This window comes from Gigantopelta aegis, chromosome 6 (genome assembly GCF_016097555.1).
Source record: "Gigantopelta aegis isolate Gae_Host chromosome 6, Gae_host_genome, whole genome shotgun sequence".
NCBI lineage: Eukaryota > Metazoa > Mollusca > Gastropoda > Neomphalida > Peltospiridae > Gigantopelta > Gigantopelta aegis.
In genome coordinates this window covers 20,317,090-20,335,972 of record NC_054704.1, presented here as the reverse complement: position 1 = coordinate 20,335,972, position 18,883 = coordinate 20,317,090, and the positions used below count along the sequence as shown (strand labels likewise).

Sequence of the window (18,883 nt, the reverse complement as noted above, 5' to 3'; positions counted from 1 at the left end):
GTCTGAGGGTGGTCAGCAAAGCTCCAAATCTGTTGGCCAGGATTCTAAAGGCATTTACTACTATACGCATAGCCCTCGAGCGTCTGTAGTTGAAGATTCTTCATTTGTCATGTTGCGTTTTGAAAAAGGCTTCATGAGCCATGTCCTGAGAGCGAAGGCATCGTATCCGATGATGAAGTAGGGCATGGGTCTGTCATCTGCAGGGAGAGGAGTTGCTGCTGGGAATCCAATGCTACACTCTTCAATGGCCTCCTTCATCTCATACTGGTTCCAGATTTGAGCATCAGATGCAGAACCGTTGGCACCAACATCACCCATAAGAACTTATAATCAGCATCCACCAATCCCAACAACACTACTGAATAATACCCCTTGTAGTTGAAGTAGAGAGAGCCAGAATTATTTGGACACCTCATTGCTATGTACTTGCCATCCAATGCACTGAGGGCATGGTGAAACTGCCATCAGGCATCAAACTGGTCAGCTATCAGCTGCCACTCTTCCTGTGTAGTGGGACAGGGGATCACTTCATCTGCATATTCTTCAATGATGGCTTCACAGACATCACGCACATCAGGGAATGATAACTGTTTCCTGTTGCTAGGTGCCTGAGGGTTAGGGCCAGCTTCAATCCAGGTGGAATTGCCTTCCTGTATCATGTGTCCTTCTTCTCTATTCTGACTCTGTTAAGCAGTTCTTGGAACATCATGGGTTCTAGCCTCATAAAGTTCTTGTAACCAAGTACATCTTCCTGACTCAGCTTAACCATCAGGCGTTCATACTGTCCTAGCAAAGGTCTTCTGGTCAGTCAGGCCCTGGTTCAAAATTGTTTAGCTCTCCTTACACCTCTTCTTCTTCTCTCCTCCTCAACTTGATAGGCAATTGCCAGGTCATTCTGTGCATTATCTGCCTCCAGTGCTTCGAGATCATGCAGAAGCAACACTATTCCAGGATCATCCATGGTAGAAGTTCTTGGTATATGTTCTTGGTAGAGCTTCTTGGTAGATGTTCACTGGTTGGAAGTCACAGAATTAATGATTTCTGGGATGCTGACGGCCTGTATTTAAAATGTTTGGTCCTAAACCGTAGTGAAACCGTAGTGGCATCGTGAGAAGTCGTAGTAGTTCTTACTGCAATCTTAGCGCTGTCGGATAATTTGTGATAATTCGTAGTGCATTCGGCAATATATGTGGTGTTGTCGTCTTAGTTCTTGATATTCGGGACAAATTCTAAGTACGTTTGTAGTGTAATTGGAATACTGGCGACGACATTACGATGGTACTACGACTGCTGCCGATTTTTCAGATCGTGGCTAGTCGGGAGCATAATCGTGACAGTGAGAAGTGGGGCTTTAAGCAATGGACAAACATTTTCCTCTTTTTAATGAGAACAGAGTAATACAAAAGCAAAATGATGGTAAGACTCACAATTTAGTCATTCCAGCATGGTTCCTCAATAAGTCTATATATTTCATTTCTTTTATTAAAACAATCCATCTAGTAATATTGTGGATGATATAACTACATGCATTACCATCAAAACTCTAAGTTAGATTAAATGGTCCCTTTTAAAAATTGAAATCTAAGGCAATGGTAAAATATTTTCAATTTGTTACAGGTAATGTGTAAGGATCTGTTGACTGTCTGCAAAGTAATTATGGGTTTTTTACACTTTTGTTAGTTTTGTAAATATGACTTTCTGTGATTTGTTGTGATGGCACATTTTTTTCAAAACAATTTAACAATGACCCTTTAATTACTCACAGGGTGTCTGTCATTCACATTCTAAGCAGTTGAGTTGAAATGTCCCTCGTACATGAAGCAGTAGAACCATTAATGCCAAAGTGTTGGATTTTTAAATCAACAAAATGTCATGGCCTTTTGACCTCTGGTGACCTAATTATTATACCAATTTGTATATATTGTATATCAGTGTGTAGAGGGGTTTAATATAAACATTTTGAGTGCTAATTTGTGTGGATATGTCCGTTGGTTGCAAAGTTAGAATACATTTGATTATCCCTACTACAAAATAGCATACCAGAATTTGTCCTCACCTCACTGTGACTATGGGGTGATATCCACCAAAAAGCTACTCCTTACTAATTTATTAACTACAGGCATAGGGCTATTAAAAGCCCCCACCCAGGTGATACCAATTCATTAAATTTCGGGATCTGGCCCATGGACTAATTGGATGTTAAACATTTGGTAATTATGAAATAAAGTCTTAGCGAGAAAACCCGCTACATTTTTGTATTAGTAACAAGGGGTCTTTTATATGCACCATCCTAGACAGGATAGCACATGCCACTGCCTTTGGTGCACTGGCTGGAATAAGAAATAGTCCAATGGGCCCACTGATGGGGATCAATCCTAAACCAACCGTGCATCAGGCGAACAGTTTACCACTGTAACCTTTGTTATCGGATCTGTAGTTTGTAGTAACTTGTTCATGGATTACAAAACAATGCTTCTTTCAATGCCTGGAAGTAGGACTCAAAAGTCTGAATCATCAATTTTTGAATTAGTCTGTCCACCAATAAATTAAATAAAATGATGATGTGTGTACCTTTGTCAATGTTTTATATTATTTGGAAATCTTTGTCAAATTTCAACCATCTACAAACTTTGCAGTTGGCTTGAGACCATTTTACTTGGTAAACAGGAACTTTTTCTGTTATGTATATATTGTATATATTAAGCAAATACCATTTTCTGTTTATCTGGTGAGTCACAGTCAAACATAATGATAAACATCCTTTATTTTCATACCAATTTCTGTAATTAATTGGAACATTAACTAACTACGTATGTACTGTAAGTATATAAGTGTGCAAATTGAAGGACAAATATTCAGTGAAACAATTCGATTCAGCATTAGTCTGTGGGATGCTGTAGTTTCATAATGTGCAACATGTCACTACTATTTTGTAGTGTTTGTATCATTCTGTTTGCCGTTTGCTCATCGCATGCTGAAGATTCAGTTGTAAGTAACTTATAAACATTGATGCAACAGCTAAGTGTTTCTCGTCTAGTTTTATATAAGCCTCAACTTTGTACATGAAACATAACTGTATAATATAATATAAATATATATATATATTTTTTTTTTTACTAAAAGTCAAATGTTTTTATGACTGAAAATCAAATGTTTTACAAAAAGAAACTCTGATGTTTGATTTTGTAAACATAGTGCAGTATATTTTAGCACTTTTAAAGCATTTATTAAGTTTTGAGAAATGATCTTCATTAGTTTCTATGCATAACACACATGATCTTACAAACTTATTGAATATGAACACATCAACTTGTTGAATATGAAACTTACATATTCTGGCTCCAAAATCTAGATAAGTTGTCTGGTTAGGTTTTCAATTCTACAATGCTACAGACTATAACTAAATTAATTTTGTTTCAATAGGAACTTTCAGGACAAAGTCATGATGCACTTGTTGAAAAATACAACAAAATTATTCAAAACTTGAAGGAAAAGAATCAAAAGCTTGAACAGGTAAGAGTTAAAATATTTTCATATCAAGTAAGCAATTTACTCCAAAGTTTGGATTAAATTTTTAAATTTTATCACATGCAAATGCAATAATATATACAATCAAAATTTGTAACATATTTTAAAAAATGTAATCCGATAATATTTTGAAAAGTTTGTTGATTTCACGAAATAACAAGACTAAAGGATATAAACAAGCCATTCTGAGTAACAATATGGTTCATTAAGGTTTAATCTGCCAAATCAAAAATTATTATCAATTTGATTAATGAGTTCAGAAAATCTGTAATCAAATTCCAATTTCGATCAACCAAAGAGCCAAAATGGCTGTAGATTTACAAAGGGCAGGCAATTTTAAAATTTAATGATTTTACTCAAAATAAAGTACAAAAAAACTCCAATGCGTTTTTGTTGCAAAAAAATGCTGTAAGAATGTGTTTCAAAAGGTAAGTTATGACGATTTACCAATTTTGACTAATCCCAAATGTTTGCTTCTAAAAATAGCCACCAAATGAAACTTTAAAAAATGTGACAAACATTGGATCTTTCACATCTGCATTATTGAAATCCTGCTTAAAAGTCGGACATCAACTGAAACATTTTTAAAAATGTAATACACCAAAATTTGAATTTCAGTGGTTAACAAACTTAATTAACAAAAAAATAGTTTTCTCATCTGTCTGGGGATTTATTTCAGTCACATATAGGCACTCTTATCTCATATAGTCCTGTATTATAATAAAAATTATCACGCTACAAAGACATTTGTTGAAATGGACTAAACCTGTATATATTTTGTATTCCTAGTTTTGTCCCAAATATTGTTTTTATTGAAAAAACATAGGAAATTAAAGGAGGAATAATTTCCATTTACAAGTTTCATATCTTGCTTCGTAATCTTTCTGTATTCTTGTTCATCAACATTATTCCTATATCAAAAAACTTTTAGAAAAAAGAGAGAATTAAATACCTGAAGCAATAAATAGTAATTAATTTTGTTGAACCTGTTAGTTCGAGTTCAAAAGTAATGAATGAAGACATAACACTGTAACACTCTACACTGGTTATAATCATTTGTGAGTGACCTAATTCACCATAACCTTTAATTTTGTGAATGGATTGTGGAAATAAAGGATAAAGCATAATATTTTAAGTTTAGTAAACCTTTCTTTATTATTGTGTCAGGGAAAGTAGTAATAATGGTGTATATGCTTGACCAAACAAATAGTAAACACTCTAGGATAAATCTAGATTTTTGTCATTCAAAAGTCAGAATCACAAGTATATGTTTCGGTGAAGGGGTGGGACGTAGCCCAGTGGTAGGGCACTTGCTTGATGCACGGTCAGTCTAGGATCGATCTCCATTGGTGGATCCATTGAGCTATTTCTCATTTCAGCCAGCACACCATAACTAGTATATCACCATGGTATGTACTGTCCTGTCTATGGGATGGTGTATAATCAAAATTTTGTGATAAAACAACGAAACACACTGATATTATGTCCTAAGTAAAGAAAAAACCCCAAAACAACTTAAGTATAGCTTGTTCAATAAGGTAACCTTATTTTGAGTTTCATTTCCAGAACAAAAGTACTAAAGTGTATACATGAAATTTTTATCACAGGTTGGAGAAGGCTGGAATAATTTAATTACATGTAGTGTCTAGCAATTCAGAATAAATGTGAGTAAATAGACATTAGTAGTCATCATTGGCCAAAAGGAACATGTCTGCTATATCAATAAATTGAAAGATAATTATGACTATATTTTGTTTCCTTTAGTTTTTGGTTTACTAGTTAAGCAGACTCTAACCTGAAAAATAATGTGTGTATATAAATTTTGTGACTTCAGGTTGGACACAAACAATGCAAAATTAATATGCAGGCATATTTTCCCCAGTTTACAGTATATCATTATATACTAAAAAAAATTAAGTAATGGCCAGTTGATATTTTCAGCATTTTTCATTTAGTACAAATACAGTACATTTGTTTTTGGTTTTATATTGTTAACATTGGTCAAAAGTTACTCAAACAATCATCTGAAATCAAAAGTTGCTAACATACTTGTAAAAAATTACAAAAAAAGTCTACTTGCCCTTAATTAATTTGTTGAGTATACATCGTAGAATCACATTAAATATTGTTCACTAATTTAAATCCTGAAGGTGTTCACTTGATTCTAATCTTGTATTTAATTATTACACAGATTACATGTTTTCTCTAGATCACAGAAGGACTAAGAACTTTATGCAGCAGTTTCAATGACTTGCCCAAAGAGCAAGAGATAGTGACACATGTTGACAGTTCACCAGTAAGAATATAATTCCATTAACAACATCTAATAATGTATTTAAATTTTAAATAAACACAAATCAAGAAATTTTGAGATTCAGTAGGGTATATTTTTTTTCATTTATTGAAAATTATTTCTTAGTACTGTTGCAAGTATGTGTTAGTCACAACCAACTGAGCTATATTTAAAAAAAATTTAAATTACAAAAAATATATGCAAAATATCAATATATTTTACAGTTACTATACCCAGAAAAAGAACCAATGTAATGACAATTTATATGGAATAATTAGTCAGCAACTGTGTGTAGTGTATTTACAGTTTTCATTAATGTTGTTACGCATAGAATGTTTTCTTATCTTTATCTTGTCTCTATGTATGAATAAAATTTCATAGGCTGCACGTATTTGTATTTTATTACAGACTGAACACAGTATCACGCTGCAAGCCAAAACCACTCGGGCTGAAACAACTGCTGACAGTATTTTGTTTGTTGTAGAATATGAATCACCATCAGAACCCTTGGTGCTGTGGTCGCAAGAAACTACAATGTATCATTATGAAGACATTATGTGTAAGATGTGAATTTCAAGGCAACACACCTTGTCGTTTCGTTACTTGCTGTAGCAGCTTAATATAATCCAGTTTAGGAAATAGTTCCTCATAAAAAAAATACTACAAAATTCTGATATGCTTTTCGAAATCAATGTAAGTTGACCTCTGTGGTATTTCAATAATCCATTGGTTTGAGGTAACTTGTGATATGTAGTACTAAGTGATAACAACTGTGCAACAGGTATGGTGCCACTTGTATAACAGCAACACGAGATGGTGGTCAGTATAGGGGCCATTTACTCGCCATGTAGGGCCCTGTCACATGACCCTCTCAACAGCTGTATTTTTCACAGACTATATTTTGACTTATAAATTGTATTGAACTGCATGGAATAATTAATGGTGATGTTTAACCTTAAACATGGTTATCAAAGTGTATTACATTTAACAGAAGGTAGTATTTCAAGTGTGCTAGTGAATTTTCCAGTTGTACTGAATTAATGTTTCATAATGTGGGCACAACCTAACTTGGTTTGCTGGTTGTCCTAGTTGCTTAAAAAAAATCATACAAATATGTCAGTTACATTATATACTAATAGACTCAATCATATGTGGTCATGTGGAAAAGAAAAAGTACACCCAAGGTGGTGGAAATTTCAACCGGGGATGAGGCTTGTCAAGTCCCAAGGTCAAAATTTTCACAACCGAGGGTGTACTTTTTCTATTCCACATAACTGCATATAATGGAGTCTTTTTCTCCTATCCATTAGATAAATAAACCATTACTTTATACAAACAAAGATGGCTGAAAAATAAACTGCTTTATCTGACAATTTTATCATAAATAAACTACACTATCATATTTGTCACGTCTGTTTAATGTGTTAAATATAATTTAACACTACAAATTAATAAGATAGTTTTTATTAATAAAATATCGATCTAAAACCAACTTGCATTAATATGATGTCATATATTACCAACAACGTTAAAGCAATGACGTTATAGGCTATACAAGACAGATTTATTCTGTATGGGTTGACATCATGGAATGAGTCTGTCTTGCATAGCCAGGGATGGGAGAATATTACATTACTGAGTAAGTACTTTTTTAAGAATGTGCTTAATATGGTCACCTACTAGCAGGCTCCAACTTCGAAACATAACTAACACCCTGATTACTATGCATACTAAACCGTAGAAATAACCATAATAATTTTCTTCAAATATGCATATTATGGACTTTACTTTTGCAGCAACCAAAACTGATGTCATAACAAATGAATTTGATGGAAAGCATGGGAAAACAACCCTTTTGACTTCCAAGACACAAAAATTTGGCATAATGGTTTCTTTCCAAACTGAACTGGATTACATTTCTCTCGATCTGATTTTACCAGAAAATAATAGAACTGTTTCGATGGAACAACAAGTGCCACCAGTAGAGATGGAAGTAATCACAGATGGAAAAGAGGTATCTTACACAGTTGGTGATATCCTAACATTTAATGTCACAGTATCATTGGCTGGTGAAGCAGATGAATCAGATTACAGAATTCAAGATCCCCAGTGGTATTTTATTACAACAAACCAATCTTCTACCCCACAATCAGTGGTTGTAATAACACAATATAAAGATGAAAGTAAAAAAATTCTATTTCAGTGGAAAAATTGATCAAGTCCGATACAAATACTAGTATCACATACCTGTATAAAATTGACACAGGAAAACTTGATGCTGGAGGAATTTTATATTTCTTTGTAGCTACATGGTCAGTAAAAGACAGTTTAATAACATATGTTAGTGAATTCCGTGGCATAATACTAAAACAAGCAGAGGACACAGGACCATTTCCAGACAGGTTTGTTGGTTTTGTTCCAAACAAAGAAAAATCACTCTGTGGATGTCAAAAACATGACAAATGTGTTATTACATGCACAGCTGTTGACACCAGGACAGATCCAGATCCTATCCAGCTGGTCAATCAAGATGGTCTCAACCCAGAGTTCCCAGCAATCCAGAAGACTGTGGGTTATTTTCATCATTCATTCTTCCTTGTTGAAAATATGACTCTTGACAAAGAAGGCGAGTACCAGTGTTTAACTGGGACACCAGTAGCAGCTTCCACCCAAGTAACACTCACAATGAGAGAGCACATCAGAATTCTGAACACTTCTGGAATTGTCAACCAAACTAAAACGGTGACTGTGCATGGGTTTTTTTCATTATTCTAGATAACTTACATAGCAATCCAAAAATAATAATATGTTTTGTGATTTAGTAAAATAGTTTAATCTTTAATATAATCTGTACTGGATTAATTTAATATTTTGTTTTACTTTAAAAAATGCAGTGTTTTGATCTCATTTATTAAACACTTGTTCAAACTTTAACTTACAAAGGCATTGTTAATACAAGCAATACGTTTTTTTTGTTTATCGCACATTCCTATGTCTACTATGTAATAAAAATGAAACTAAATTCTGTTGAGATCCACCATTTCCAATTTCAACACTGTATTGGCAATGCTTCATCACTTAATTGTAGTTGTACAAGATTTAGATTTTGTTTTGTTTTCTAAAGTTAAAGTTTGTTTTGTTTAACAACACCACTAGAGCACATTGATTTATTAATCATTGGCTATTGGATGTAATCCATCATTATTAAATGTAGAATAATGTAAATATTGCATGTCTTTAATGCCGTTTTAGCCATACATTTAATTTTGTGCTTCCGTTTAAGCCAACGCTAGGTTCCATTTTATCCAATTTGGTTCCGTTTTTGTTTGGGCCATTTTGGTATGGTTCTGTTTGTGCAGTTCGGAACTCTGAAGTAGTCTATTGGCAGTATGGTACATGTACCATTTTGTATTTCGTCATCATTCTGAACTGTTTGTTTGAATGGTTTGGAATTCTGACATAGCTGACACGGAGTTGCCGATTCAATGCAAAAATATATATATATATTTAAAATAAAATAAATAAATAAAATTTTGTCAGAAACCCCAACAGATCACCCGCCGGACTGTTAGTTGCATTTTTTAACTCATCAGTCAGAATTTTCACTTGCATTTAGCAAGCGGGCAGGTACTTTCTGCACCCCTGACTGATATATTTTTATAATTGTTTAGAAAGATAATTTGTAACACATAGTTTCTCTTTTCACTCTCTAGACCACCTGCTAGTCATACTTTAAAATGTGCTAGATTCTCATAAAACAGATATTGCTGTCTAATTCTTCTGAAGATTGCAACCACCACCAAACACATGTGCATTTCTTAAAAATAAATGAATGAATGAATTGAATGAATCAATCAATGTTTAATGATACCCCAGCACAAGAGTCTTTAAAATGTGACTGAAGTAAAATGGGATAGTTTTTGATAGAGGATTTTGATGATTTAGGATAAGATACATGTAGCTTACAAATCTATTTAAGATCACTCTTGAATTTTCTGTTTTAAATTATACATACCGGTGTAACAGCCCAAAATATACCCCCCGCCAAACTATACCCGGGGTTAAAGTGGGCTAGCCTGTTTTATACCCCTAACCCTAACTCTCATTTTTATAAAATAAATAATAAATAATAATAATAAACGCTTTAAAAGAAAAGCAACTATTGCTTTCATAAAAATAAAACTATCACAGATTAGTCATTTTAGGAGATATTTCGATATTCTCTAGCCCAAAATATATAAATTATGATGAAAAAAAAACCCCTCTGGACATTGAAATACAGACTATTCTGGGTATATTCTGGGCTAGTCCAGTTTATACCCCGGGCAGGGGTATATTTTGGGCTATTACACCGGTATGTGAAAAGATAGCAGAAATGATAGCTATAATGCAAATAATATACACATTATGTATTTCAGAGTCTGACATTTAAGTGTGGAGCAAGAGGTATTCCAACTCCAAACCTCAGAGTCATCAAAAATGGGTTTGAGAATGATCTCACCAAGACTGATGATGACAACATCAGTGTAGAAAGATTCTCAGCAAACCATGTTACCATGGCTACCATCACTATAAGCAACTTAGACAACAGTGATTATACCTGGGAATATATGAATTCAATTACTTGTGAAGCCGATAATGAATATGAGACGCAAATTGAACACTATTATGTTCTATAGTGTACTAATACTACCGACTGTTACATACACACATTAACCAATTGATTAATAAAAATCTTGACACACATTGTTCAACTTGTGACCAATACTTTTTAAGCACATGGCCAGCACATGTAAATAACCTGGCTTTGATTTCTTTAATTTTTTTTACTGCTGATGAATCAAAAATTTGTGTAGAGACAGGAAAATCAAAATACCAAATTTGTATTCATGAATGACCTATGAACAGTCTTAAGCTCATTCGTAAAGATGAAGATGTGCAAATTTTCTGTGAATTTGAAATGAAAATTGTTCCATAGATGACATTAAATCAATCTAATTAAAATTAGCTCCACTGGTTAATTACTAGTACCTGTGGATCTAACAGCACCCCGTTTGAGCTCATGTCCAGTTAACCTTTCATTCGACTAATCAAAACCTTACTTGCAAAATCATGCTAGTGATTTGAAAACATTCGGGATTATGCCGAGGGTATACAAAAATGATTCGGGTGAATTACGAAGTAGGCCAGAAACTAATTTCAATATAAAATTTTATATAAAATTTGTTTCAAGATGAAAAAAACAACTAGTATACAATCCAGAGTTTATTACTGCATGTTTCGCCCAAAACACTTTTACTTTTCTTCTTAGATCAAACAAAATTGAAATTATTTAGAATAAAAAATATGTAGGAGGATGGAATGAACTATAGGTTTTGAGGTATAAATGTCTTTTTGGGGGTTACAGCAGACTGTGTTTGATCAATATCTGTTTTCCACCCTTTTTCAATATAGCATAGCATAAAGCTTGGCTTGTTCCATCCAGTAGTAGCTAAAACCAGACCTGTCAACCCTAAAAACACAGATGGAGTTGTGTTTGACATAAAGTTACTCACAAAAATGGGTATAATTCCAGTATATTTCACACGATTTCGATACACAAACCACAAATGATGATGTAATGTAATCTGTAAGTGTAATACCGTAAATATACTAATTAATGTTTAAATGTCTTGTGTTCTTAACATTTATGGATAAAAGAGTTATTTTTAAAAATATGTATTAAATCATCATAAAATTTAAACTTAAAAAAAAAAAAAAAGAGAATAATATAATGTATATATACTCTTCAAAAGAAGAAACGCAAAACCACATTGTCGTAACATTTGGAGAATTGATTTAATTATTGAATGGTGAGTCCGATAATTACCAAATGTTGCAGGATTGTTCACAATTCACTCTAGTCCATTGTGAGTAAGTGATAGGACACACCACCAAGGTCAAGGTCATCTGGAGTCAATACCGGGTGTGGCCTCCGCGTGTGTTGACAACTGCCTGGCACCACCTGCCCATTGAAGCAACCAGAGTACAGATGACGTCCCGGGGGATGGTGGCCCACTCGGCCTGCAAGGCTGCTGCCAGCTCGGGCAGGGTCTGGGGCTGTGGTTGTCGCTGTCGGAGGCGTCGGTCCAACTCGTCCCATAGATGCTCAATTGGGTTCAAATCCGGTGATATCGATGGCCAAGGAAGGACATTAATGTTGTTGTTCTGTAGGAAAGCCGTTGTGAGACGTGCTGTGTGAGGCCTGGCGTTGTCATGTTGGAACACTGCGTTGGCGTTGGCCATAACTGGAACGATGTGTGGCCGGAGGATCTGGTCAATGTAGCCCTGTGCATTCAGGTTGCCCTGCACGTGGACCAGGTCAGTTCTGCCAGTGTGTGAGATGGCTGCCCACACCATGACACTACCCCCGCCGAATCTGTCCACTTCCTGCACGCAGTTTGCCGCATAACGTTCACCACGATGCCTATACACGCGACATCTTCCATCATGACGTCGGAGCAGAAATCGGGACTCGTCACTGAACCACACCTGTCTCCATCGCAGTTGAGGCCATTGTCGATGAATCTGGCACCACTGCAGTCGGAGTCGACGGTGTTGTGGTGTTAAGATGACACCTCGAACTGGACGTCTGGCACGAATTCCTACCTCACGTAGGTGGTTCCGTACCGTCTGGTCGGATATCCTGCGCAAACCTGGTATTGCTGCGGCTGTATAGGTGGCAGTAGTCAATCGTTCCCGAAGGTGGCGTACCCGGATGTAGCGGTCCTGCCCGGGGGTAGTGACCCGTGGTCGACCGGATCTAGGGAGGTCACGTGTTGATCCATGTTGCTGGTAACGGTCCCACAGTCTGGAGATGGTGCTTGGGGACACATGGAATGCCCTGGCAACGGCCGTTCTGGATTCGCCTGCATCTAGTCGGCCGATGGCATTGTTTCTCTGCGGTTCACTGAGACGTGGCATGTCCTGGATTGTCAACTGTCGGCCAGATACAGAGGCCAGGCAAGCGAACACCCTGCACTTTTATACTGTCGGTGTTCATGTTGCACGTGCAGACAACGCACGTGCAGTGGTGACATGGTTTGCACGTGGCTGCGTTTTTGCGAATATTCACATTTTGGAACTTTATTGTACAGTAGCTGCGTTTTATCGAATGTAACCGTGGGAATGTGTTTGGGACATGCAATGACCTTATATTCACAAAGCATGAACCGGTAGGAAACATAAAATCGGAGTTATAACCCATTTGTACCCTTTTGCGTTTCTTTTTTTGAAGAGTATATATATATATATTTTTGTTTTAATTAATTTTTTTTAATGCCAAGATCTAAGGTTGACAAGTATATATGACATTATGTAGTGTTCATATAATTTATTGTAATAATTTTAAAATCTTGCAATTTTGTGCTAAATTGTGTGCATTTAAAAAATCTCCTGTTTTTTCAACACACACTTCCTGCTTTCTCTTGACTAAAGGTTGACAGGTCTGGCTAAAACTCCAACCAGAACCTTAACATATATGGGCTAAAACTATACATATGGCACACATGACTTGTTCCATCCAGTACTAGTTAAAACTCCAAAAAGAACCTGATCACTGATGGGTTAAACTTATACATGTGCAGCCTCTCACTTAATCACATGTTTGCAATGGCCTCAAACTTGCCCAATGATGGAAGGCCCTTGCCTCGTACTTGCCCAATGATGGAAGGCCCTCCCCTCATACTAGATCAATGATGGAAGGCCCTCGCCTCATACTTGCCCAATGATGGAAGGCCCTCCCCTCATACTAGATCAATGATGGAAGGCCCTCGCCTCGTACTTGCCCAATGATGAAAGGCCCTCGTCTCGTACTTGCCCAATGATGGAAGGCCCTCACCTCGTACTTGCCCAATGACGGAAGGCCCTCCCCTCATACTAGATCAATGATGGAAGGCCCTCGCCTCGTACTTGCCCAATGATGAAAGGCCCTCGTCTCGTACTTGCCCAATGATGGAAGGCCCTCGCCTCGTACTTGCCCAGTGATGGAAGGCCCTCGCCTCGTACTTGCCCAGTGATGGAAGGCCCTCGCCTTGTACTTGCCCAGTGATGGAAGGCCCTCGCCTCATACTTGCCCAATGATGGAAGGCCCTCACCTCATACTTGCCCAATGATGGAAGGCCCTCGCCTCATACTTGCCCAATGATGGAAGACCCTCGCCTCATACTTGCCCAATGATGGAAGACCCTCACCTCATACTTGCCCAATGATGGAGGGCCCTCACCTCATACTTGCCCAATGATAAAAGGCCCTCGTCTCATACTTGCTCAATGATAAAAGGCCCTGCCTCATACTTGCTCAATGATGGAAGGCCCTCGCCTCATACTTGCCCAATGATGGAAGGCCCTCATCCCATATGATTCATCATGTAGCTTTATTATTTGTTTTTGTGTTGATAGGTTTGTGGTAGTGTTCTCCTAATTTGGAATTTCTTGTCTGGAATTATTATCAGCAGAGCAATAGAGTATGTAAGTAATGTATGTATGTATGTATGTATGTAACAAAATTATTTTGGAGTCATTTATGGCTTAAACCACTACTTAAGATTAAAACTTGTCAAATCAATTTTCTGAGAGTTAATTCTAGGCATGGACTCTAGATTTTTATTATTATTTTTATTTAACGATTGTCTGTTATTTCTTTTACGTTAATGAACAAAAAAAATAACTGGCAAATTGTGTGAATCGGCAAAGCCGTTCTTACATAAGTTTGCTGATAAAAAAAAAATTCATACCAGGGCTCGAAATGCAGTGTTAGTACATGCACCGGTGCATGCTGATTTTTGCGTGTGCATGTAACTTTTAAAACTGGGTGCACGCGGTGCATGCTAATATTTTTCAAGTACTGTGTATTGCGTATACTAGTATCCTGTTGCCTACCAGATTCAGACTCAAGTTGTTGAATTTTGCGTATGCATTTCGTAATCTGTTCACCACATGAAAATAATTAAATTTTCTTCGCATTTATACACTTTAAGGCAATCTGATTGGTCCAGAGGTGCCTACTTTCCTTCGTTCATATCTCGATGAACTGAAAACATTTAAGTCATGCCTACCAACACCAACACCCACCCCCGCACCCCACACACACATACACATGGCTGATTCCCACTACTTCTGTGTAACAAACCAGATTATTCAGGCATCCATATTTAGATATTTTGAAGATACAAAAGCAATAACATTGTAACACAGATACCACAAAATAGTACACTTTTTTATATGATAAATAAATGAAAAACGCATTGATAATTAAAAAAACCAATAACACTTCTTCGCTAATGACATAAGACTCGTTCAGTGGCCAAAGAAATGTAGGTACGTTCACACCTGAAACTTACTTATAAGGGTTGTTCTAAAGCTGTTGACAAAAATTAATGGTTCCCTCGACAGTGTAAATGTTCTCTTCATTCACATATATAAACTAAACACGAATTGGACAATTCTTTCCAATATAACAAAAAATGATCCATATACTTGTTTATCAAAATGACGTCATTTACCAAATGATGTCATTTAAAAATTACCTGATTCAAATAATAGTGAATGAACATTTGCATTCCTACGCGATATAAGTATCAATGAAGTTTACACAAACAATACTACAGCTAAACAAAATAAATTCAGTTATGTATTATTAAAGTATGCATATAAATTTAATTATAAAAATTGACCGGTTATTTTTTGGTTCATTAAAGTATGAACTGAAAAAACAATGTGCACACTCTTTGTACGACCCTCTATGCGGAGACATACAGTGTGTAATCGTTTTTTCGATTCATACTTGCATGAACCAAAAAATAATTGTGGTCAATTCTTAAATGAAGAAACTGTCATTTATACATCTGGACCAATGGGATGACGTTATATTGCAAAGAATGTAACAAAAATTTAATTATTATCCAATGTTTCTTCATTTCTTCTAATGATGGAAGAATGGTATGAATTTAGAAAAATTTTTACATTTACAAAAACTTTGGTCACACCTAAAAGATTGCTGGCAACCTTGCAAGACAGAAACACTAGCCTCATTAATAAAAGTATTGTCAAATAAAATTCTTGTCAGATCTGCACTTAACAATTGGAACCACACAAATAAAACTGTTGTTGCCTTGTTCCCATCATGACAATTACGTCAATAAAGTTGAGAATGGTACATCTTTCCAGACAAAGTCTTATTAATAAAAATTCTGATAAGTGATTACGTCTTATTTAAATATACAATATCAGTATGATGAGTATGAAGGAATAACAAAGTATTACTGTGTCTGTCTGTGGAGGACTTTAAAAATAATGGAATATATTGCAAAACTTGATAAACTTATCATAACCTATATGTTACACCAGTATTTTGTGGTCACCTGTACACTGGTTACCATACACTATACTCATTTCCATGCCTATACAAAGATGTACAAAGTGAAAAACAATAAAAACTTACCTCTCCTTCAGCCATTGGTTTTGGTTCTATTGGAGGGTAAACCTTCACAAGGTCAAAAGCAACCTCTGTTATAAACCATTTGAATGACTTGCAGTTCAGCTTTTTCCTGATCTCTCTCTGTTTTGAGATGTCTCCTGGGTCAACACTTCGGTAATGAGGTCTACGTTTGTAGATAAACTCCGCATACTCATCCATCCACACATCAGCCACTCTTCTATAGTTCTGAAACAACCAATGCATATAATACTGTTGCAATACAGTGCTAGTTATGCCAACTGTTATAAAACAGTACCAGTTATACAATGTTAGTAATATCTAAATTTCAGTGCTAGTTATATCTAAATTGTATGTCCTTTTTCAGTGCTACTTATACCTAAATTGTATATAATCTTCCAGTGCTAGTTATACCTAAATTGCATGTACTTTTTCAGTGCTAGTAATACCTAAATTGTATGTACTCTTTCTGTGCTAATTATACACATGTGCTTGCGTGTACTTTTTCAGTTAATTATACCTAAATTGCATGTACTCTTTCAGTGCTAGTTATACCTAAAGTGCATGTACGTTTTAAGTGCTAGTTATACATAAATCACATGAACTCACTCAGAGTTTAACCCTTTCGTAACGTGACAGTGTGCAGCGTGCTGCTAATTAAATAACATCATGGACATGCCGCTATTACTATACCTACTGTAGCTGCCATTGTCTGTTGCATAAACACCCTCAATAGTATAATGTACATACACCATGACGTAATCACTTTATGTACATGTATTCATAGATGTACTCCTGTTGTAATTGACGAATTTACCATAAACAATAGCAATAGGGGCCTTTTCCATTTTGACAAGTTCAGTGATCAAGGTGTCGTTAAGTACTGTCTCTAAAATACACATAGTATCCTAATTCTGATGCCATATACCTTTAGTTGGATCACTTTTTAGTACATTTATAAGAACCAACTTACATGTCGATGATTAGTACAAACGCTACAACAAGAAACCCGATACCCCTAACTGAAAGCAAGTCACAGTCTTTCAGATAGGCGGATCAGATTTCTTCATGTTTGTACTAGTCAACATATACGTTTTATACCGTAAGTGAACTAAAACATGATCCAACTAACGATCTGTGGCATCAGATATAGGAAACTGTGTATTTTAGACATAGTAGACCTACTTACAAAACCCCTTTTCAGTGAAATTGACAATTTCAACATAAAATTGGTCAGTCCTAGAAATCATCCCCACTATGAAATATATCCAATAAAATTATAAATTACTTATGAACTTTTAATTTGTTTTCTTTACATGCTTTAGTTTAAGAGAAAAAACTTTACATAAATAATTTCACTCTCTTTATGAGCTACATGTATAAACATATTATATGATAATAGCGTGACAAATAACAATGTAAATAAAGTATGCCTGCTTCATGACTAGCAAGGCTCAGTCCACGACGTCATTCGAGCACAGACAGGAAACGGTTAAGCTGGACCAAACAATTATTAGTAATTTGGTAAATTCTGTCAGGAAATCTGTAGTCAAATTCAAGTGTCCATTAGCCAACCAAAATTTAACATAATAAGGCTCTTTAGATAATTATATTTATTTGAATGTTTTATTAGTCTTTTGGCAATTTAATAATAAAATATATTTGCCAAATTCAGCATTAATTCATATTATTGGGTAAACAAGAGTCACAACAAGAACTGAATTTGACATCTGTGTCATGCAGAAAGAGAATACATTTCTAAATGTAAACATTCAAAAACATTTACTTACCAATATTCTACAATAATAGTAAAATACATTTAATAACGTTGTCATTCTGGGAATAGATGCACATGCCAGAAAGTAATTTAAGAAAACACTCACTCGTCCAATGAAGTCTCCTACTCCAGGATTAGGGAAAGGAGCAAATTTTCTGTAGATGTGACCGATTCGTGAACATGGAGCATCGACCATCTGCCCACCGCACTGCCAAATCTACAATCATATAGGTAAATACACAAGTCAAAATGTTCTACAATCTCCCACCTATTACCAACTACGGTTGGACTGCTGGTGCTCCCTTGTACCTGCCAGTGCAGGCGGTCCCTCCTTCACCCTCCCCAACCCTTTCCTGTCCTGGATGGAGGAACCTGCCGAGGCCGGTACTTGTACCCAGGACAGGCGTGCGCTACAACAGCTTTGGAATTGGAAGTTGTACAATACAAACAATATCTAATCTAAAGTTTATTTAAAAAAAAAAAAAATGGTATTGTGAATTATTGAATGATAGATATATTACATTTATTTTGCTGTTATTTGTACATACTGGGAAAGAAGGGATACCAGCTGAATCAGACTTGCTTCTGTTAGGCTCATTATTCACATCACATGTCAACAATAAATTTTAAAATGTAAACAATAAAGAAATGTACTATCAGTCTGAAACATAAACATGAAGAAGAAAGAAGGAAGAGGATATCACATGACTAGAACAGATTCTAGCTAATGTTCAGATCAGTCCAATGGAATGGGCAAGTGTCATATCTTTGAGATCAGGTTATGGTATGAAAGAAAATATAAGTCCAGTTAC

General features: G+C 35.7%; 2 protein-coding genes across 2 annotated transcripts in view; one reads left to right on the top strand and one right to left on the bottom strand.

Moving 5' to 3' along the window:
* Window positions 1-18,883, bottom strand: part of LOC121375015 (putative polypeptide N-acetylgalactosaminyltransferase 10) — a 55,334-nt gene that overhangs the window by 22,864 nt on the left and 13,587 nt on the right. Inside the window, exons 7-8 of the mRNA XM_041502211.1 lie at window positions 18,178-18,288; window positions 16,301-16,522 (exon numbers count right to left, since the gene is read on the bottom strand). Coding sequence (XP_041358145.1) covers window positions 16,301-16,522; window positions 18,178-18,288 — 333 coding nt within the window. The remainder of the gene's footprint in view (window positions 1-16,300; window positions 16,523-18,177; window positions 18,289-18,883) is intronic.
* Window positions 2,345-10,879, top strand: LOC121375017. The gene is made up of 6 exons (XM_041502213.1): window positions 2,345-2,988; window positions 3,424-3,513; window positions 5,738-5,824; window positions 6,230-6,380; window positions 7,618-8,563; window positions 10,240-10,879. The coding sequence occupies exons 1-5, from the start codon at window positions 2,908-2,910 to the stop codon at window positions 8,034-8,036; spliced, it is 828 nt and encodes a 275-aa protein (XP_041358147.1). The 5' UTR covers window positions 2,345-2,907; the 3' UTR covers window positions 8,037-8,563; window positions 10,240-10,879.